At 47.7% G+C, this 23,466-nt stretch overlaps 1 protein-coding gene across 1 annotated transcript in view; it reads right to left on the bottom strand.

Moving 5' to 3' along the window:
• Nucleotides 1-23,466, bottom strand: part of LOC311237121 (anthrax toxin receptor 1-like) — a gene marked incomplete at both ends in the record, with an annotated part of 163,103 nt that overhangs the window by 80,943 nt on the left and 58,694 nt on the right. Inside the window, 5 exons of the mRNA XM_084324927.1 lie at nucleotides 13,514-13,612; nucleotides 15,383-15,443; nucleotides 21,301-21,381; nucleotides 21,766-21,834; nucleotides 23,112-23,191. Of these exons, the coding sequence (XP_084181053.1) occupies nucleotides 13,514-13,612; nucleotides 15,383-15,443; nucleotides 21,301-21,381; nucleotides 21,766-21,834; nucleotides 23,112-23,191 (390 nt within the window). The remainder of the gene's footprint in view (nucleotides 1-13,513; nucleotides 13,613-15,382; nucleotides 15,444-21,300; nucleotides 21,382-21,765; nucleotides 21,835-23,111; nucleotides 23,192-23,466) is intronic.

Raw genomic sequence — 23,466 nt, forward strand, 5'->3', positions numbered from 1 at the left:
CCAGCGCGCCGCTGCCGGTGCCCAAAGAGAAGCAGAGCGCGACCTCACTCTCACTAAGCGCGAAGCCGAGCGCGACCGATTACAAGCGCAGATAATGGAGCAGCTGATCACCAGGGCAACACCCCCTCCCTCCGCACGGGGTTCCAGGGCCTCGTCAAGACAAGGGTCAAGGGCACCCTCCCCTACCCGATCAAGCGACCCTGAGCCCGACCACCAGAGAGAGCCTATACCCCCCTCCGAACCCCTTCCCCGACCGGTCCAAGCGAGACCCAGCTACAAGGAAGAAACGGTCTACACCGCGGAGAGGCTAAATAGACGACTACAGGATCTAGAGGACCTGCCAGAGGAAGAAGAAGAGGGAGAGGAGGAGAATCAAGCCCGACAGCAGCACAGTACTCCACAGGACCAGGAGGTCCAGTACAGCCCAGGCTCTACCCCCGCGGCTCTGCGCTACAGACCCCCGACTCAATTCACGGGTGAGCTTGACGCACGACCAGCCCCGAGGAATAGCACCTGGATACGCGGGCCATGGTACCCAGCAGGTACCAGCCCACCAAGAGGCGTAAGAGGAGACTCGCCTAGGAGGCCTCTCTTCCAACGCTCACCGATGTGCCAGCCATCCATGGCATCATACATTGGCACACCGACGTTTCCGGACTTCACCCACGAGAACAGAGCACAGTACACGGAGCTACGAATGTGCTTAGAGACAATGATGTCCGATGTAGCTGATGAACCGTACAAGTATGCTATCCTACTGAAGCACCTCAAGGTGCCCCGACCGCACAATATAGCGCTGGCCTATGCCACCTCTACTACCCCATACACAGCGGCTCTAGCAGCACTCGACCAAAGATATGGACGCATATGGGACTACGTAATACAAGAGATAAGGCATATTGACCGCCTACCCCCAGCCACAGACAATCGCTCACTAGATGACCTGTCTATCAAGGTACAATCCCTGGTAGGGATGCTGGGGGCGCAAAGAGAAAAGGGTATGCACGAACTGTACGCAAACTCTAATGTCGAGAGGATTTTAGAGAAGCTTCCGCCCGCCCGACAAGAGCGCTTCAGGCGGCAAAGAGACCACCGTGATCCTAACGGTCCCGAGCCATCCCTCCTAGACCTAGCCGACTTCCTGGCGAGAGAAGTCAACAGCCTACGGTTGGATACGTTCATGCGGAGCACCCCAAGCTCCAGAGAGGGACCTAGGAGAGCAAACGATGGCCGAAGATTGGTGACCGTCATGCACCAATCAGAATCAGTACCGAGCAGCAAGAACCACAGTACCCCCTCGATGAAAGAGAAGTGGAAGATGGTGTGCCCGTACTGCGAAAAGGAACACTGGTTGTCACAATGTGACACGTTCAAGAAGATGACCGCCAACGAGGTGAGTCAATGGATAAAGTCCAACCGACGCTGTTACCGATGTGCGCGCAGTCACATGGCAGCCGATTGCCGCTTAAAGAAGAGGTGTAATCGGTGTGACGGAGCCCACCTAGATGTCCTACACGACAGTAACAGAAGAAAGCCTGCACCCTCAAGCAGCACAAAGGCAAGTGTTATGTACATTGACCCCGCCAGCAGCGGGGGCGCCCGGGTGCTCTTAAAGGTGGTCCGCTTAACACTGAGTTACCAAGATAAGGTCATGGACACTTACGCCGTCCTTGACGACGGGTCAGAGAAGACCCTTCTCCTCGCGTCCGCTGCGGCCCAGCTGGGGCTGCGGGGGAGCGAAAACCAGATGACGATTCGGACAATAAGAAGAGATCTAAAGACGATAAAGGGCGAGAATGTCTCCTTCACTATCGCAGCAAGCGGGCAGCCAGAGAGACGTATAGGATTACTAACGCTTTCACCAGCCAAGAAATAGGCCTGTCGCAGTACACCTACCCCATCGCCAAGCTGATGGATAAATATGTGCACCTGCGTCAACTACCTATACCGCTCATAGACGGTGCCACCCCGACCCTGCTGATAGGCTCCGACCATGCAGACCTCATCGTCCCGATAGACCGGGTCCACACAGGGCCCAGAGGCTGTCCTGCAGCAGTCGAGACCCGCCTAGGATGGACATTACAAGGCCCCCTCGCTAAGTCTCTTAACTGAACAGCAGCCACTAGTTGCCTCCACTCCAGAGTGACAGAAGAAGACACCACCCTCCTACAGCATGTCGAAAGGCTATGGACACTAGAGACAATGCCCTTTAAGAACGAAAAGAAAGACATTCGTTCCAAGGAAGACATTTACGCTATAGCCCTCCTCGAGCAAGGGACAAAGAGAGTCAAAGTCAACGGAGTGATGAGATACGCAACTCCACTCCTGAGGCGAGAGGGTATGCCTACCTTCCACGCCCCAAAAGAAGCGACGGAGCGGTATCTATTGAACACAGAGCGGCGCCTAGCCAGAGACCCCGCTCAAGAGACGGTGTACCGCGCTGAGATTAACAAGCTAATCACAGCGGGACACATAAAGAAAATTGACATTAAAGAGGCCGATCAGACGACCGAATCATGGTACGTGCCGCACCACAAAGTCCACCACAAAGGCAAGGATCGTATTGTGTTCAACTGCAGCTACCAGATCGGATCACAAAATCTGAATAAAGAGCTCTTGCCCGGCCCAACACTCGGCCCCTCTCTACTAGGCGTGTTACTACGTTTCCGCCAAGACAAGGTGGCCATCAGCGGCGACATCAAAGGGATGTTCCTGCAGGTGAGACTAGTGGAGGAGGACAAGCCCCTGCTGCGGTTCCTATGGAGAGAGAGGATCGGGGATGAGCAACCAGCCATCTATCAATGGGAAGTCCTCCCTTTCGGAACCACATGCAGCCCATGCTGTGCTACGTTTGCACTGCAAAAACACGTCGCAGAGGACCCAGCAGCTGATGAAGAGGTCCGACAAAGTGTAGGAAATAGTTTCTACGTGGACAACTGTCTGCAAAGCGTCTCGACGCCAGAAGAAGCCGAGGCCCTTCTACTCAAGCTCCGCGCCTCCCTGATCAAAGGCGGCTTTGATCTCAGGCAGTGGGCCAGCAGCGACCCGCAAGTATTGCGCAGCCTCTCCCCCGAGGACAAGGCAGCAAGCAGCGAGACCTGGATGGCGACCATCCCAGGAGAAGCCCAAGAAATGACATTAGGACTAGTCTGGCGCTTCAAAACAGACTCGCTCCATTATAAACACACACCCCTGACCAAGGAGCAGGGAAGGTCGACTGCACTACCGACCACCAGACGGAGTGTATACAGAACACTCGCCAGACAATATGACCCGTTGGGATGTATTCTACCTTACACCACCAGGGCAAAGATGATTGTAAGAGCGTTATGGGACAAGGACCAGGGCTGGGACGACCCCATACCCGAACACCTTGCATCCACATGGAGAGAGTGGGAGACGGAACTCAGCTCACTCCCAGGTGTCAACATACGCCGCAGCTACTTCCCACCCACAGTGAGGCCGGAGACGTGCCAGATGGACCTGCACGTCTTCAGCGACGCCTCCGAAGTAGCCTACGGTTCGGTGGCCTACTTGCGTGCCCGAGAGGAGGGAGGAGAAATACATACTGCTTTCATCCTGGCTCGCTCAAGAATAGCCCCACGAAAGCAACAATCTATCCCGCGTCTAGAGCTCTGCGCAGCCCTAGCAGGAGCGCAACTCGCCACGTTAATCCAACGTGAACTCACCATTCCGGTGCAAAGAACAATCTTGTGGTCAGACTCCACGACAGTACTCACATGGATCCGGTCTGATTCGTGCAGATACAAGGTCTTCGTGGGAGTCAGAGTCACAGAGATTCAACATTTAACAGAAGTAGCAAGCTGGAGGTATGTGGACACAAAACACATCCCAGCTGACGTCATCACCCGGGGAATGTCCCTGGATGACCTCACCTGTCACAACCTATACAGTGACGGGCCAGAGTTCCTCAAGCTCCCGGAAGAAGAGTGGCCTACACCCACCCCACGGGAAGCGAGTAAAGAGGAGGCCGAAAACAAGAAATCTATGTTCTGTGGATTGAACACACTCGTCTCCACAGACCCCGACATAGACGATTGCCTCACCCTAGAGAGTGCGCAGCTAAGGACATTCCTGTGGCACCACCCAGAGGTTCAGCTCACTACTGACATTACAGCAGCTGACTACGAAGAAGCAGAACTTCTTCTACTACAACGAGCCCAGAGAGACTCGTTCCCCGATGAGCTAGACTGTCTACAGGGAGCAAAGCCCGTCCCATCAGACAGCAGACTGCTCCACCTAGCCCCAGAGAGCGACGCCCATGGTCTCATCAGAGTGGGTGGTCGTCTGCGGAGAGCTCCAGACTTACCGGATGACGTCAAGTACCCGATAGTCTTAAACAGCCGACACAAGGTCACAGAGCTGATCATAAAGAAATAGGACGAGGATGTGCATCACGCCGGGGCAGAGAGAGTCTTCGCGGAGATCAGACGTCGTTATTGGATACTGCAAGGGAGAGAAGCAGTGCGGCGCTTCCAGCGAACCTGTCTAGACTGTCGTAAGTGGCGAGCGCAGCCCAGTATACCCCGGATGGCTGACCTACCTCCCTGTCGCCTCCGACTCGGCGACAAGCCTTTTCACTCCACCGGTATGGACTGTTTCGGCCCGCTGTATATAAAGAAAGGAAGAGGAACCGAGAAGCGGTGGGGTATTGTATTCAAATGCATGACCACCCGAGCGATGCATATAGAACTCCTTCCAACCATGAGCACAGACTCATTCCTTATGGCCTTCCGAAGATTCACATCGCGGAAAGGCAAACCGTCTATATTATTGTCTGATCACGGGACAAACTTCAAAGGCGGAGAAAGAGAGCTGAGAGAGAGCTTCCAAGCTATGGGCCCAGAACTTAAGACCCACCTCGCTCCATCCCAGATTGACTTCCAGTTTAATCCCCCGAACGCACCTCACTTCGGTGGAACTTGGGAACGAGAAGTACGTTCAATAAAGACAGCCCTGTACGCCGTGCTTGGGGCCCAGACCGTGGCGGAAGAAGTCCTAATGACAGTCCTCACGGAGATCGAGGGAGTATTGAACTCAAAGCCCCTCGGTTACGTCTCAAGTGATGTAGCAGATGTCGACCCAGTCACCCCCAACACACTCTTGATGGGGCGGCTGGACCCCGCGCTACCACAGACAATGTACAGGCCTGAAGAAGCGAACGGCCGAAGAATGTGGAGGTACAGTCAAGTATTGGCTGACAAGTTTTGGAACAGCTTCCTACTCCACTATCTACCGTCTCTACAGACCCGCCAGAAATGGGTGAAAGAGAGAGACAATTTGACAGAAGGAACAGTCGTCATGATTATCGACCAGTCACTACCCCGAGCTATGTGGCCGGCTGGCCGCGTAAGCAAAGTGATCATCGGTGCCGACGGAAAGGTCCGAGCAGCCGAAGTGCTCGTCCAAGGACGGATCTACACCCGACCCGTGGCGAGGCTAATAGAACTGCCAAGGCTCCCCGATACTATCGATGACGACCATGACCTCATGACTTTGTGAACTGCCCGACCCCTCACAACGGACATTGAGTAGTGGACAGTGCGGTTAATCTGTCTCTGCTTAGCTAATTAGGTGGGACTAATTAGGGTGCGGCTGTTACAAAGGATCAGATTAAACCGAATATATATATTTATTGATTGATATATATTGCATAGTATTTGTATATCGTTTGATATCCCTTGTATATTCCTTGTACATATACACGGAATATCCCTTTAGCCCAGACCATAATATTTCATTCTCCTATTGGACAGCGGTCCACAGGCGCCAGAGCCATGCCTCCGGAGTCAGGTTCAAAGTCACCATCAAGACATGTCTGAACATGCCCGGCCTTGCCCAGGGCTACGAGACAGAAATGAGGTTGGCACTAGTTTGCTCGCCGTGCATATAAATATGGCGCAGGTGAATACAGAAGCACTCAGTCAGAAGTCTAGAGTTACCCAATAAGTTGAAGCCTCACCCACGATACTCCGTGCGGTGAAGTATGGCCTGTTTGGCCCCAAATAGAGCATTGAGACCGCGTGCGAATTAATAACTGAATTGTCAGAGTTTGGCGCTATACCGTCGAGTGCGACATATTTCTATTAAGTCAGTAATAGTCTATTTGTGTATAGTGTATCGTGCGGCTAAAGTTCTACAGTGACCAGCATCACCAACGCTTCCTCGTACCAGCTAGAGTGCTTATCCAGGCTGGGCTGCTTTCATGGCGCTTTCACCCGAGGAGACCTAGACGAGAACCGTGTGGACATGTACACTGGATTAATCTACCCGACGACTACATAGCCCTTTGCGGCTGGATTATATTTGTTTTGGTCCTGTGATTTATGGAGCGGAGAATCGCCGACGCCTACACGTGTGGGATTTACCCTGTGAGGAGCCAAGTCGAGTCGGCGCCTCAGAGAGCCTGAGGCCAGCTAGCTTTCTTCACTGTAGAGCTACAGTCTACGGAGAACAGCTGTATTCGTCTGTGGATCAAGAGACTATTGCACCGTCTCCTGTACTTGGAGTCTCCTTAGTCATCGTTGACCAGACTCTCTACTACCGACAGATCCTCTACCCCTGCTGGCTTACTACCGGGGGGACCCTTCCAGTATCTCCCGCTATATATTACTAGTGTACCATAGATATAATTCCCTAAGATTCAGGTTGTATAATTACCTCCTGCGTAACCAGAGAATGGACATTCATTATTGATTTGCCTACGCATATTCCTTTGCCTTATAAGCGCATCCAAAGTATAATAGAAAGTATATTATGTACCTTTTGCTGCAATAAATACTTGATTATACCTTTGTGTGGAACCGATTCAATGTGGGAAGTGTTCATCATATTTATATATCATGTACTGTATGGCCAGTAATTAAAGTACATAAAGCGGTAGTGGTTTAATGATACCATACTTATCAATACAGTCAGGGAATTGTACCCCTCAGTTACACTTACCATGACATTTTATTCAACCTCAGCCAATCGTCAGCATGTATGCTTGGCTCGCGCACTGCCCACTAAACAAGGAAGAACATATTATTGCCTCTCCGCGCAGAGATCTGTCTGATGAAGGAAATAGGTTCATTCATAGTAACGCGCCGCATTTTTTTGCAGTAACGGCAACGGCGTTATTAAGATTGGAAGAGTAATCCGTTAGATTACTCATTACTGAAAAAACGAACGCCGTTAGTAACGAAGTTACTTATAGCGCCGTTATTCCCATCACTGCTCGTTACTGAAAAAACTAACGCCGTTAGTAACGCTGTTACTTATAGCGCCGTTATTCCCATCACTGACTCTAAGCCATCCTAGGTAGTCAAAGTGGGCAGGGGTGAGGTGGGTTCTAGGAGTAAGGTCAAGTAGTAGTCTGACCAGTTTGTTTTGTGATGTTTGTAATCTTGTTTTTAGCGCCTTTGAGGTGCTTTGGTACCATGAGGTGCAAGCATAGTCGTAGTACCCTTGAATGAGTGCTCCTGCCAGAGTCTTCAGGGTATTCTTGTTTACCAGAGAGGAGATCCGGTACAAGAATCTAGTTTGTTGGTTGACTTTTTTTATTACCTTGGATGCCATTTTGTCACAGGAAAGATTAGCCTCTAGGATGGACCCTATGTATGTAATTTCATCTTTCCTTGTGACAATATTGTCACCCACTGTAACTGAGAAGCCGTCGGTCTTGCTGAGTTTGTTATTTGATCCGAAGAGAATGGACTCTGTTTTACCCAGGTGTAATGATTTCATTTTCATTTCAAACCTTTATTTATACTCGTGAAAGCACTGAGGTTTCCCTCATTTACAGTGATGACGAGTTAACAAAGGACACAAATATCATAACAGTTAATAATTACAATGAATTACAATTACTACAATGATGGATTAAAAACAATTACATGATTCAGTACATAGGTCAAGTGCAATGCCTTTAAACTCCATGAATGACGGGAATGTTCCGAGCTTTAGAGTCTTTTGCAGGGTATTCCATGTGTATGGAGCATCGTAGGAGAAGGCAGATTTTCCAAGCTCAGACCGAACTCGAGGCACCCTGAGCACATAGTTTGATAGTTTGTTATCAGCGAGTCAGGTGCAGATTCTGCCGAGTTCTGAGCTGAGGGTTTTTTCAACCTGTAACTTGTTCTTGTCAGAGACCAGCAGGGCTGAGTCGTCCGCGAACAAGAACAAGTTGCAGTCACAAGCTGACGACATGTCATTTGCATAAATTAGGAACAGTAGCGGTCCTAGTATGCTTCCTTGTGGAACACTACAGCTCACTGTGGGGGGGGGGGGGGGGGGGGGTAGAGTACCGTTTACCTCCACCATCTGTTCTCTCCCCTCAAGGTAGGATTGCATCCAGCTCACTGATAAACCAATTGCTTTTAGCTTGTCAATCAGAATGGAGTGATTGACAGTGTCGAAGGCCTTTTGTAGGTCCAGCATGACCATACCGCAGTATTTGCCCGCGTCCACCTCTTGTTTGATGTGGTCGTTCAAATAGAGAAGGCATGTGTCAGTGGAGTGGGATGTTCTGAAGCCAGATTGGAATTCGTAGATTAGATTTTTTTTCCGCTAGGTACTTTTCGACCTGTTCGTAGAAATTTTTTTCCATGACTTTCGAGATGGAGATAAGAATAGAAACAGGGCGGTAGTTGCCTGGGTCTAATTTGCTGCCCTTTTTGTGCAGAGGGGTCACTCTCGCTATTTTGAAGTCCTGGGGGACGTGTCCCTGTTTTATGGAGAGGTTTATTATGTGTGTGATGACTGGGGTGATGGCGGCTGCTGAGTCTCTGAGGAATTTGGAGGGGATGTTGTCATGGCCAGTGGCCTTGTTAGGTTGGAGGGCGCTCAGTTTTTTTGAGTACCTCGTCTGTTGTTACCATTTCCAGTTTGAAGTTGTCTTTGCGGACCCCTAGGTTTTTGTACCTCATACACCACAAAGACCGTACGGAGGAAGATTCCGGCAAAAAGAGGGGAGGTGGAATAGCCTTCATGTTGAATGACAATTGGTGTGATCCAGGCAACGTGAAGGAACCAAACCACTGCTCCCCAAACCTGGAGTATATATCCATCAAGTGTCGACCATTCTGTCTCCCCAGATAATTAACGTCGGCCATTCTGATCGGAGTGTATATTCCCCCCCACGCAAACACCGGAGAAGCGCTTTCTAAGCTTCACGACGAGGTAAACATACGGCAAACGCTGCTATTGTGGTTGCAGGCGATTTCAACAGCGCAAATCTTAAACAAGTTTTGCCGAATTTCTATCAGCATGTGACTTGTCCCACCAGAGGCGAGAACATATTAGACCATTGCTACTCGCAATTTAAGAACGGGTACAAGTCTCAGGCTGTTAGCGCATTCGGCAAATCAGATCATGATGCCATCTTTCTTTTACCGGAGTATAAGCAAAGTATCAAGCGCGTTCCTGTAGTAACGCGAGATGTGAAGCGTTGGTCTGTGGGATCAGAGGACATGCTCCAAGCTGCACTTGAATGCACAGACTGGGACGTGTTCCGCGATAACACAGACAATATTAATGACTACACTGAAACAGTGCTGGACTTTGTTTGTACTCTGGTAGAAGAAACAATCCCCTCTACCACAATTAGAGTTTACCCAAACCAAAAGCCCTGGGTAGACAAATCCGTCTGTGAGGCTCTGAAAGCGCGCACCTTGGCTTATAACGCCGGGCTTGTGACAGGCAACATGAATGAACACAAGGCGGTGAGATACAACGTAAGGAGGACAGTAATAGAGGCGAAACAGCGCTACAGGGATAAGGTTGAACAGGCTGATTCCAGAGGTATGTGGCAGGGCCTCAGAACGATGACAGATTACAAAGGCACCTCCCTCAAGCTGAACAGTGACATCTCCTTGGCAAATGATCTCAATACCTTCTATGCGAGGTTTGAGGCTGTGAATAACAACACCAGTCTGGGGTCAGGGACTACAGCCCCCTCAGCATCGACGGGGCACCGGTCGAGAGAGTGAACAGTTTTAAGTACCTCGGAGTCCACATATCCGAGGACTTGACATGGACCACACACATTGACAGTGTAGTCAAGAAGGCACGGCAACGCCTCTACTTCCTTAGGAAGTTCAAAGTGAGTCAGAAGATCCTTAAGAACTTCTACTCATGCACAATAGAGAGCATCCTGACTGGCAATATCACCTCCTGGTTTGGGAATAGCACAGCACAAGACCGTAGCATACTACAGAGAGTGACGCGTTCAGCCGAACGCACAATTGGAGGTGACTCTCCAAGACATTTACAACAAGCGTTGCAGGGGTAAGGCTAAGGAAAAAAAGGGGGTAAGGCTCCTCCACCCTCACCCTGAACACTGGCGTCCCACAAGGCAGCGCGCTGAGCCCCCTTCTCGACTCCCTCTTCACCCACAACTGCACTCCTATACATGTTACCAACACCATTATCAAGTTTGCATATGACACAATGGTAGTGAGCCTTGTCAAAAACAACGATGAGTAGGCCTACAGGGAGGAGGTCCAGCACCCAGTGGAGTGGTGCGCCGCCAACAACCTGGCCCTCAACACCAACAAAAACAAGGAGCTCATAGTGGACTTCAGAAAGACCAGAGCCAGCTTGTATGCCCCCGTCCACATCAACAGCTCCAAATTACCAGCTCAACACCTCATCACTGGTCAAGAAGGATCACCAGTGCCTCTTCTTCCTGAGGCGACTGAGGAAAGCCCACCTGTCTCCTCAGATTCTGGTGAACTTCTACCGGTGTGCCATAGAAAGCATACTCACCAACTGCATCACAGTCTACTACGGCAACTGCACTGCCTCTGACCGGAAAGCAGTGCAGAGGGTGGTGAAAACCACTCAACGCATCACCAGTACACCACTCTCTGATATTGAGTCTATCCATCACAATCGGTGTCTGAGGTGTCAAGGACACCTCTCATCCCAATCATGGACTGTTTGCCCTCCTCCCCTCCGGGAGATGCTACAGGAACCTCTGCTCCAAGTCAAGTAGACTTATTTCCCTCAGCTGTCATCTCCCTGAACTCTGTGCCATGTTGACAGACCCCCTCCCCACTTTAAACTCTGACTCCATTGCCTAGGCTCTGTTACCCATACTGTACGACTCTGAACTCTGTTGCCTACTCAATTTATACCTACCCTACCGAGTGCTTTCACTGTCTACAACTGCCCTACACTGTAATCATAGTAATCATAAGTATCGTAACTACCCACCTCACTATAGTCTACCAATACTCTGCATGATAACATGCACAACAGTGCTGTATATACTGCATAGTACATAATATATTTATATTTATTGCATGTATATATATCCATATCTGTCAATATACCTACATATAATCCTCCTATATACCTACTTATACACCTAAATAGATATAACCCATCTAACTCTGTATGATAGCATGTACAATAATGCTGTATATACTGTATATATATATTTATTCTTACTGTATATATATATATCCACCTGACTGTACATCCCTTACCTACTCTTACTAGTTACGCTGCTCGTCAGTATGACTACGACCATACTGTCTTTATACATTGTGGCAGACCGGCTGGCGTGGTAATAGACGGCTGCTATGTGTCGGCCAAGGTACTGGGGCATATGCCCATATTAGGAGTTCCGGAGAGACTCCTGGCAGGGCGGAACCCATCAGCACAGATGAAGTGCACCTGTGCCAGACGCACCTGAGACAGGTGAGCGCAATCACCACACAATCAAGCAGCATAGAAAATGGAGACGGAGTGACATAATCATTGGAGTAGCTGAGGCGTGCATCACATTAGGTGAGCTCTGCAAAACTGTCTCAGAATGTAACTCCTCCACCTCAGACATCGATCCTGTACCTACAGCTTTCTGCAAACGGGTGTTTAATAGTGTTTTTATTTATTATTATTTTTATTACTGCCTATTTTTTGGGGGGGATTTATTTTTGCATTTGTACAGCTTTTTTTGGTCATACAAGACCGACAGAGGAGAGGGAGAAAGGACATGTGACAAATCAGGCCGGGAGCGGGAGGTGAACCCGGGATGGCCGTGTAGGTCTGCGAGGCAGTATGCGGTGCGCCACTGGGGCGCCCCACTGCCTATTTTTAAACTGAATGAAACTGTAAACAGAGAGGCCTATTGGGATGTTAGATCCTAATGTGAAAAACTGTGATTTACCTTACCTTGCTTGCTACCTCTTTTATCTTTTTTATGCTCGCTTATGTCTTTGTGTCCACCGGAGACGTTTTTTTCAAGACGGACTGCTTTGAAAAGCAGCGTTTTCCTGAGTCTCGCGACTGCCGCGGCTCCCCCACTTGCTCGATGTTGATTGGTCGGTCGAAAATGTTTTCCTTGATGAGCGCGCTCCTCTCCAAAAGTTGAACTAGTTTCAACTTTAGGCACAGGAAGCGCTCCGCCCAAAAACGCCAGCCGCCGAGAGCGCTAAAACGCGAGGCGCGGCGCTGGGAAAAGGAGCGTGCCTGTCGCGTCTGTAGCATAGAAATGAATGACAGAAAGGAGCTGACAACTCATAAAACCTCCCCAGTCGACACGGGCCCTAAGCCTGTATTCTTACTGCTGTGAAGCACTTTGAACTGCAATTTCTGTATGAAAAGTGCTATACAAAAGTAAAGTATAATAATAATAATATTTACCAACCAGTATCGGGCTCTAAATAACATGGTAAGTACATTACTGTAATTGATATTAATTTAAAATTTATTAAAATAAATGTGAAAATGTCCAGTGAATGGGCCCTCCCCAAACTTACTGAACCCATATCATATTAAACATAGGTTTATTGCTGGGCCACAGAAAGCCGCCCTTCTCCTTTCTGGGTCAGCCTGAGTGAGTGATCTAGTGCACATCAAGTGGTACAGGAGATAGGAGACCCACTACTAAAAGTGGCAATTTTGAACTACTCTTCTCTCTGCCAGTCCGCAAAGTTCGAGTTCAAAACATTGGCTTTGTTGTTGGGATTCCTGAGTTTCCCATCCTTGTGGAAAATCCAGTGAGTGAAGGACTGTGGGTTATTTACTCTGGCTGTGTGAGTGTCGGCTACATCTGCACATTCCCTTCAGACATCTGAGAAGCTCTAAGTGATCTAGCAGCTGATATATAAAAAATAAAAAGGTATGGGGGGGGGGGGGGGGGGGGGCTGGGGTTATATCATTGGAGAGAGAAATGCTGAGACACCCCACAACCACAACCACAACCACAACCACCATCAGCCGCATGCCAAAACAAACATGGTGGCACACATCATTCAATAGGCTTCACTAAACTGCTGCTGCTGCTCTGTAGTGTTGATGGTCAGTTGGATTCATTTGGTTTAATCACACAATGCTGTTACCTCTCAACTGTTTTACGTTTTTGACAATAGGAGCCATTTTGCGGCAGATTTTTGGTGAGGACAGGACAGAAAAACAAAGCTATATCATTCTCATGAAAGCCTGGTTACAAATCAACACAAACCAACCAGGTCTGTAATCAATGGAGCTTGATGTTACTCACTCAGGGTGACTGTGTCATTGATGCGGAAGCTGCAGAGGATCTTCTGGACATCCCGAGCGTGAAGGAAGCCGTTTCCGCTTACTACCACCTGAAAAGACTCTACATAGAGACAGGAAGTAGAAGTCAGGAAAGGCTCTAGTAGGACATAGAGACAGGAAGTAGAAGTCAGGGAAGACTAGTAGGACATAGAGACAGGAAGTATACGTCAGAAAAGACTAGTAGGACATAGAGACAGGAAGTAGAAGTCAAGAAAGACTAGTAGGACATAGGCACAGGAAGTAGAAGTCAGAAAATACTCTGGTAGGACATAGAAACAGGAAGTAGAAGTTGGGAAAGACTCTGGTAGGACATAGAAACAGGAAGTAGAAGTCGGGAAAGACTCTGGTAGGACATAGAAACAAGAATTTTAAGTCACATCATAACATCAGAGAACCAGAAAAGGTCTGAATGATCTCTGAAGTGTGATGAAGGGGCTTTTTGGTAGGGAATACAAATGTTCCAAAAAGAAAAAAGGTTCAAGACACTCTTCTAGCAAAAAGTTGAATGTGCATCTGAATAAAGCCTTCTAAATGTTTTGGGCCTTTTTTATTTTGGGAACTTTTATATTAATATGACATGACATAAGATGACAAAATGAACCATACATACTATGACATGACATAAGATGACATAATGAAACATACATAATATGAAATGACATGAGATGACATAATGAAACATATGACATGACATTCAGTGGAGGTTTTTATCCAAAGCCCAATATACCATGAGTACTGTAAGTGCATTTCTTTTATGGATGTCCCTAGCCCTGGCAGTATTAGTGCCTCTACCCATTGAGCTACACAGGGGAATGGAACCCCTAAGCCTGGCAGTGTTAGTGCCTAGCCCTAGAATGACTATTATTCCATACATTGCATACATTCCATATACAGCCATAGATCACTCACCTCTGTGGCTTTCTTAATTTTCTGCATGTTCTCACTCTCTCTTGTTATATACTCTTGACATATCATTAGTTTTAAGCTATTTTATCTGCTCTGATTACTATCACTGCTGCATGCACAGAATCGACGGTATGAATCTCATGGAAAATGTATATCTCTTATTATCTCCACCAGACAGAAGCGTGCATTTGTGCGTCTTTCAGTCCACAGTTATGTCTTGCAAACTAAAAGGCTGATTGGTCTAATATTTGTTGTGCACATTCATGACTGCTGTAGAATAAAATCCGGACCCCATCATCCTGACCCGAACACCCTGATGATTTTGGTGACCCCATCACCTTTCCTCTAGTGCCACCATGAGGCCAATCTTTACATTTTAGAATGAGTTTATCTCCAATACCATTTGTTCAAATCTGTTCAAATGTGTGGTGCACATGCATGAACCCTAGAGGAGAAGCCTTTTTTGATTTTGGATGACCTCATCACCTTTCCTCTAGTGTCACTATCAGGGCAACAATTCTAGTGACATTGGTGACTCCATGACCTTTCATCTAGCGCTACAATCAGGTAAAATGTTCAATACTCAAATGAGTGTATCTCCTGATCCAATTTCCACCAAACTTGACAAGTATATTTGCCTTACCATGTAATAGTGTGTAATAGTATAATAGTTGTAATAATGTGTAATAGTGTGACAGGGTGTAACCATGTGCTAGTGTACTAGTGTGACAGTGTAATAGTGTGTACTAGAGTAATTTGTTAAATATTGTGTTATGTTTGCTCTGTGTGAGAGAGAGAGAAGAAATGTGAGGCTGCCGACTGGTGGAGATCTGTGCTCTACTTAGTGCATCTTTCTAGTTAAATATGTGTGACAAAGCTTGAGGATTAATTTGCAAGTATATGATGACAGCTGAGCCTCTCTCACCTCCCTCACAGATGCTGGAAGGTTCTACAGCCAGAATCTCAATGCAGGACCTCTTCAGGATCTGAGGAGAGGCAGAACAACAATCATATTACATTAAAACACTCTTCTGTTTGATGAAGATCAATAACTACTTACTAACTGTCTTTTACTATTATGTACTATGCTACTATGTCTATACTACTATGTACTACTGTATGTGCTACGCTACTACTATACCTATACTACTAACTACCTACTATGCTATGGCTATACTACTATGCACTCAGAGTGTAGCACTCAAGTTCGGTATAGACGAACAATACCACTTACCCGTAGCCGCCAGAGGTGTACCCCTCCTGCTGACTTGTTGTTCACTATTTGTAAGTTGCTTTGGATAAAGGCATCAGCTAAATCTGACTAAATGTAAATGAGACAATAGGAAGCTGAATATGGCAGATTTCAACTAAAACAGGCCATGTTGTGCCATTGGACATGTCATTGGTCATTGGACATTGAACATGTCCTGTGAGGGCTGGGTAAACACTGCGCGCTTCCCAACGGGGGGCGTGCCGAACAGTCAGCTTCACACACCTGAGAGTGGTTGGCAATCAGCTCGTCGGGAGAGTATAAGTGTTCCGACTGCCTTTTCACTCGTCGCCAGGTCGTCTTGTTGCTTCCATCTACTGTCGCGTCTCCGGTGTGAGATGTCGTGCCATCTGTACACTACCACCTACTGCCGCGTCTCTGGTGTGAGACGTCGTGTCGCTCCCTATTTTCCCCGGGGAGGATTCCTGTGCGTGTGCGTTTCTCTCTCTCTCTGTGGCTCCTCGTTGTTGGTGTGAGACGTCGTTGTCACTCCCTATTTTCCCCGGGAGGATTTTTCGTGGACCCTTGTTTGTTGAGTTGCCCGTCGGCAGTGCTCTGGTGAGTCTTTTACAGACTAGACTCAGAACATTTCACAGTATTCCTGGACTCTAGTGTATTCGCCCTTAATTAAACCGACTGTAACTGTCGGTAGTGTGATAGTAAAGGGTTAACCTTCTGTAGTGTGGCAGTGAAAGGGTTAACCTGCTGGTGTGTGGCAGTGAAAGGGTTAACCGTCTGTGTGTTGTCACAATGAAAGGGTTAACCGTTTGGTAGTGCAGCAGTGAAAGGGTTAAAGGGGACAGTGCTGCATTTCTTGTTGTTCATGATTCCTGGACTCTAGTGTACTCTAGTGTAGTGTAGTGCTGCTTTTTTCCCCTGTGTAATAAATTATGCCCTGTTTTTGGCTAGTATTATGTTATGTTCACATAAGTGAATTGTATAGAAACAATTAACCAAAATGTACTATTGCACAACTGATTAATTTTTTTTAATCTACGACCCTTCACCCCCCGCGACCTTACATCTATAAGTAGCACCGGCCGCAACAGCCACCCTCCCTCCTTGCCATACATTGGCTTTTACTGAAACGACGCCACTGTATTCTACTAACGTTAACATGAGGTAATAACCTGTTTAAAATGGATGATGATTACCTCTTGTTGTGTCTATTATACTAGCGTTAACGAGTTAAAATCGTTTCCAAAGAAAGGTTTCCCCAAGGGAACTCAGGGCACGCTAAGAGCGGGACGCTTAGCCAGTACTCATATAACTAGGTTATATACATAACCTGTCGTTATATAGCGTACTTGCATCACGTCCCGCTCTTAAGCCATACCGAGATATGGGGTAGAGCGGACGCGAGGCCCGACAGATGCACCCCCTGAGGACCCGTAAGCCCACATCAAGGGGGAAGGGGAGTCACGTCACCCCATCCTTCCTAATGAAGAGGGGGCGCAGTCAACTCCACCCGAGTGCGAACAAGAGGGAACTAGAACCCCTTGAACACACAGCACAGGCGGAACCACGTATGACACAACACACTGTGGCCCATACCCACACACCCCTGCTACCCCACCAAAGGACGGGAAGCAGGAGAGGCCACAGACCTCAGAACCGCCTGGGAGACAGAACCCCCGGTCATGTCCATGAGGTAAAACCTTACGAAGGGACCCGGGGAGGACCATGAAGCTGCAGCACAGATGTCCTCCACCGAGGCCCCACCCAGCAGAGCGGCAGAGGCTGCCACCCCACAAGTGGAGTGCGCCCTGACGCCCCGAGGGGGAGCCAGCCCGGCCAACGTGTAGCAAATGGCAACGCCCTCGCACAACCAACGGGATAGGCGCTGTTTCGATAGTGCCTTACCAGCACGAGAACCACCGTAACAGACAAACTGAACGGTAGCCCCGAGGCCCTGAGTACGGCTGAGGTAAATCCCCAGAGCCCGGACCGGACATGACAGGTGAAGGCCCGCCTCCAACTCACAAGCGTGAAGAGGTGGATGAAACGCCTGAACCACAATATCCCTGGAGCGGAAGGAACTCCGGATATTTATAGGCATGAAGGCAGGATTAGGCCGCAGAGTGGCACCGCAATCGGAACAAAGGCAGGCACTCTGGTCGTACCGAGAGAGCACAAAGCTCACCCATGCGTTTAGCGGAGGTGACGGCCAGCAAGAACGCGGTCTTTGAACGACAGCTGTTCCAACGGCGCTTGCTCAAGAGGCTCAAACGGGGCCAAGGACAACCGACGAGGACCAATTGAAGATCCCAACTCGGAGCCAAAGAGCGTTTTACCGGCTTAACGCGTCGGGCGCCAAGCAGGAAACGCTTCACAAGAGGGTGGCTGAACAAAACATCACCCTCAAATCCCTCATGATAAGAGGATATAGCTGCTGCATATACCCTCACCGTCGAAGCCGACAGTCTATCAAGGAGAGACTGAAGGTAAACAAGGACAATATCCAGGGGGCAGGACATCGGTCCCTGCCCCTCCGCCTTACACCACTCTTGGAACATAAGCCATCTGCCCGCGTAAAGCGCGACAGTGGAGGGAGCATGCGCATTCCGGATGGTATCAACCACAGAAGGGTCCATCCTCTCCAGACTTACCCTCTCATCAGCCAAACCATCAGACGTTGGCACAACACCGGGTGCTGAACAGCGACCTGTGTGCTTGAGTGAGGGCCTTCGCCGACCAAGGAATAGGCCATGGCTGAGCTACCAGTAGCTGGATCAGGACCGGGAACCACACAGCTGCGCCCATAGCACTCCACCCGTTGACTGGGAAGAAGAGTACACCACTTCCAGTCTACAGCCACCCCAGGCTGGTAGGAACCCTGCCTGGCATGAGACCTGACGATCCACCTTGACCGCCAAGGACCAGAACGTCGGCAGGGCAGAATACACTTCGTAACCCCTGACGACGCAGAGGCCCCAGTGCGGCCTCCACGCACTTGGTGAAGATGCGGGGAGCCAGAGAAAAGCCGAACGGCAGCCCCTGGTACCCATACGCTAACCCTGTAAGGAAGCGTAGGTAAGCCCTAGGACGGAAGATCGGGAATGTGAACACGCATCCTACAGGTCTATGGAGGAGAACCAGACCCCCACCTGACAGTGTTCAACAGGTAGGAGACGATCCAAAAAATATCGCAATCGCACCCAAGGGGGGACCCCGACAGAAAGGGCCGGTTTGATACGGGGGAAGCCGACATCAATCTAAGTGACAAAAGCCCCCCCACTGAACACCCCTCCAGAACATGCTGAGGAGTTGTTCTGCAGCCGGACATGCAAGGCGTGAGGACCCCATGGGTTCCTACTAGAGCTGGGCCGTTAACGGCGTTAACGTGCTGCGTTAACGCTATACTAGTATCGCGCGATAATATAATTAACGCATTAATCTAAAAATTTTTTTTTTTTTTTTTTTTTTTTTTTTACCTTTATTTACCCAGGGTAGGTTCGCTGAGCACAGATGCTCTTTTTCAGGAACTGGGAAATCTTGTACGCTATGTACGCTAGCCGCAATGCTAACTATTATAATGGTAAATCCCAATCACATTAGCACGTAAGCTAACAAAATCAGCAATATTTTTGTGAGACTAAACTCTCCACTCTTGGTGGTAAATTGTGTTGATGTTGGTTTTGTTTCATCAACAAATGAGGCAGAACACACAGTGAATGTATCCTTTTTTGTTTATTGCACTTTGTTCTTGCTGCAAACAAATAATGAATGCTAATGTTCAGGGGAGGAAACTAACTTTTTGGCTTACCAGCCAACTGGCGAGTAGCTGATTTCTTTTTACCAGCCAAAAATAAATTGTGTAATTGGGATAATTACTTCTTTGTATGTCTTTGTCTAAATAGATTTTTAATCATAGTAATAATCACACCGTGTCTCTACTCTTTAAAATATTTATTAGCATAAAACATTAATAACAGTGTCTCTACTCTTCACAATATTAGCATAAAACATATTAACATGAAAGAGGGAACTATTCTGGACTGGGTTGGGCTGAACTGGGCAGTGAAAGATGCTGGGTTGGACTGGGTTGGGCAGTGAAAGAAAAAAACCGAAGTATGTTGTGAAGTTAACTTTGAACCTCGGTTGTCAAGCCGCGTCAATGTTGTGTATGCATCTGGGTAGGCATCACAACGGTGTTCACTGTGCCTTTAAGACGGCATGGTGGTCTTACGACAGGGCTGTAAAGTACCGTCATGTGTTGTGGTATCGTCAGTTGTGTTGGTGTGCTGTTGTGCACTGGTTGAGCATGAAATAAAACATCTAACCTTACGTCGTAGTCCGGTGCGTTTTTGGCAAACATTATTACAGATACACCTACAGTAGATAACATGGGGCTGGCTGCTTTGAGCACACACACACACAGGGCTAACGTTAGCTAGCAAGCAGCTATAGCTAAAATGCTAACTACAAGCTAACTACTGTATACAGTTCCAATAGACTAACATTACACCTCTGTGCTTTAAATGTGTCCTTACTCCCTTAGTAACTTATACTCGAGGGTTGTACTAGGGTTGGATGCAGTTCCCTGTTGGTCAGTCTGTCTGTTTTCCATCTTCTGCTGTGTTTAACGTTATCTGTTTGCGAGTGCTCCCTTGACTGATGCAGGAACTTTTATTAAAGATTCTATATGTTCGTGGGTTGGCCAGTACTGCGGGAACTTTTATTAAACATTCTATATGTTCGTGGGTTGGCCAGTACTGCGGGAACTTTTATTAAACATTCTATATGTTCGTGGGTTGGCCAGTACTGCGGGAACTTTTATTAAACATTCTATATGTTCGTGGGTTGGCCAGTACTGCAGGAACTTTTATTAAACATTATATATGTTTGTGGGTTGGCCAGTACTGCGGGAACTTTTATTAAACATTCTATATGTTCGTGGGTTGGCCAGTACTGCAGGAACTTTTATTAAACATTATATGTCCGCGGGTCTTGTGCAGTGCTCTCGTGGCACTGTCAACTAAAGCGAGCACTCAGAAGACGCACACCGTTTGCCAGTGACCGTGATTGCAGAATGGTTTTTTTTGTTTTGTTTACTCGCCAGTGTGGCGAGTGGTCTTCATGAATCACTCGCCAAACATAAAAGATACTTGCATTTCGCGAGTAAAGTGGCCTAATTTCCTCCCCTGCTAATGTTCATGTTCAAGCGAGGCAATTTAAAGATGGCGGGTTCTGTGCATGACGTTCCCCTGTGTAGCGCAATGATAACGTGTGATGCTTCTCTCTTCTGACCAATCAGTGGTCTGCAGTGTTTCACGTCACATTTTTGGTATCACTTCTACCCTGCTTGGAACCTCGAAAAAGCAGGTACTAAAAAAGTACCCGGTACCAGGTACCAAACGCAAATTTTGGCAATGGAAAACCGAAAAGGCAGAGTAGAGTAGAGTCGAGTCGAGTAGGTACTATGCAGTGGAAAAGGGGCAAATGTATGTTTCCATATCCTATGGTTTGGGTTTCAGTGGTGGAGTGACTCATTTGGTTTAGATTTGTATTACAGACTGCACCTGTAATGTGGTGAAATTAGAGACCCCCTGCTGAGCATTCCTCCTACCTACCGAGTCGATGACTCCTTGCAGAGCCTGGAAGCCGTCGTTCACCGGGAACACGTGGTCCTTACTGTCAGCTATCGTCCACAGCTATCAACACATCCAAGTGGAACCGGGTATAAGTAGGTAACTGGACATAGATACTGGATGGACGGACAAACGGACAGACAGACAGACAGACAGACAGACAGACAGACAGACAGACAGACAGACAGACAGACAGACAGACAGACAGACAGACAGACAGACAGACAGAAAGACAGACAGACAGACAGACAGACAGACAGACAGACAGACAGACAGACAGACAGACAGAAGACAGACAGACAGACAGACAGACAGACAGACAGACAGACAGACAGACAGACAGACAGACAGACAGACAGACAGACAGACAGACAGACAGACAGACAGACAGACAGACAGACAGAGATATGGCAGGAAAATAGGCAGGCAGATAGAAAGATTGATTACCTGGGTTTCATTGAAGTCTTTGACTCCTACACAATAGACTGAAGCACCCAGCTGCCTGGCTCTGCTGGCCTGGATACATGTGAGACAAGAAAGACATTCACTCACTTCAGAAAACATCTTTATTCCACGACAGGTAGTGTCCAATATAAACCAGATAATGAGTTGTTAGAATGAAAGTGGTCTAGAATGAAAGTACTGTACAAACGGACAAACAGGAAAGAAGCACAATTTTCTCAGTAGAACAAAGTCAAGAACAAAGTCAACTGAGCCAGACTAAGAAGATGAGAGGGCTGGTATTCATGGATGAAGAGGGTTTTCAGATGTGAATTGCCATTTGCCAATACCGACAACCAATATTGCCTCTTATGGACTATAACCGATGTTGATATGATCTGTATAAATAAAACACATTTCTATGATAATCTTTTTGGACATAATATTTTGTACATACTGAAACAATGTTAGCCCACAATCCTGTGCTACGTCATTGTTATATACTGTACAAGATTAAAGATTAAACTGGACTTTGAAGAAGTCTTTATTCATTGCACACATTGATGTTGTCATGCAGACACACACATGCGATGGGCAGCACACACAGATACACACGAATTTTTTTCTTTTTGGGTCGCCGATGAAATCTTCCTCTCTGCGTTTGACCCATCCAGTCGTCCTTCCCCCCAAGGGCAGCCGGGAGCAGACATACTGTAGGCTGCGGCGTGGGGCCACGCCCGGGGACCAATCCAAGTGCTCCTGTCCATCTTCGTCAGGGACGCGACAGCATTAGCGATCTGTTCTGCATGTTTTTCCATTGGGTTTATCTTATCAGGAGGGGAAACCCTTGCGAGCACGGGGAGAACATGCAAACTCCACACAGAAAGGCCCGGGACATACCCCTGGGTAACTGGCAATGCGGCAACCTGGTCCCCAAGTGGGAATCGAACCCTGGACCTTCTAGCTGTGAGGCGAAAGTGTTAACCACTACACCACCGTGCCGCCAAAATTAACATTACCCAAACAAAGAAACCCCAAAACAGAAACACACACACTAACAACAGAAGCTAGACAGAGAAATAATCATCAGTTGTTCACATCGGCCCCAGTTTTCAATAAAAATCACTATTACCAACCGATACATATTTTCCGATATATAGTCGATATATAGCTCAATAGACCAATACCGACTGTATGAAAAGATCACTATCATCGGCCGATACCGATATGGTCACAGACATATTGTGCATCCCTAACATAATATATATATATATATATATATATATATATATATATATATATATATATATATATATATATATATATATATATACATATGGCTGTCATCTCACCTCTCTTTCTGCCAGGTCAAACTCGTTCTCTCTCAGTTCTCCATCCGTCAGGCCGATGATCACACTGGCCGTCCGGAAACCTGGAGGGCCAACACAAGTTAAACCCCTTTATCCCTTATTTACCCAGGGACCCAGAATGTTGACTGTTTTTTCTTCTTCTTCAGTAACATCCTGTTTCCTGTCTTACTATCCTGTTCCACCATAGAGGCTCCACACTTGTTCTGAGTGCACTTGGGTATGTATCAGTGGAGGCTGCTAACCAAATTTTTAGGTGAAGCACAAATTATTATATTATATATTAAATTATATTTTTTAAACATCCCCAACGCTGCAACACCCCCATTCCTCCCAGGTG

Source organism: Notolepis coatsorum (assembly GCF_963971535.1).
Source record: "Notolepis coatsorum genome assembly, chromosome: 11".
Lineage (NCBI taxonomy): Eukaryota > Metazoa > Chordata > Actinopteri > Aulopiformes > Paralepididae > Notolepis > Notolepis coatsorum.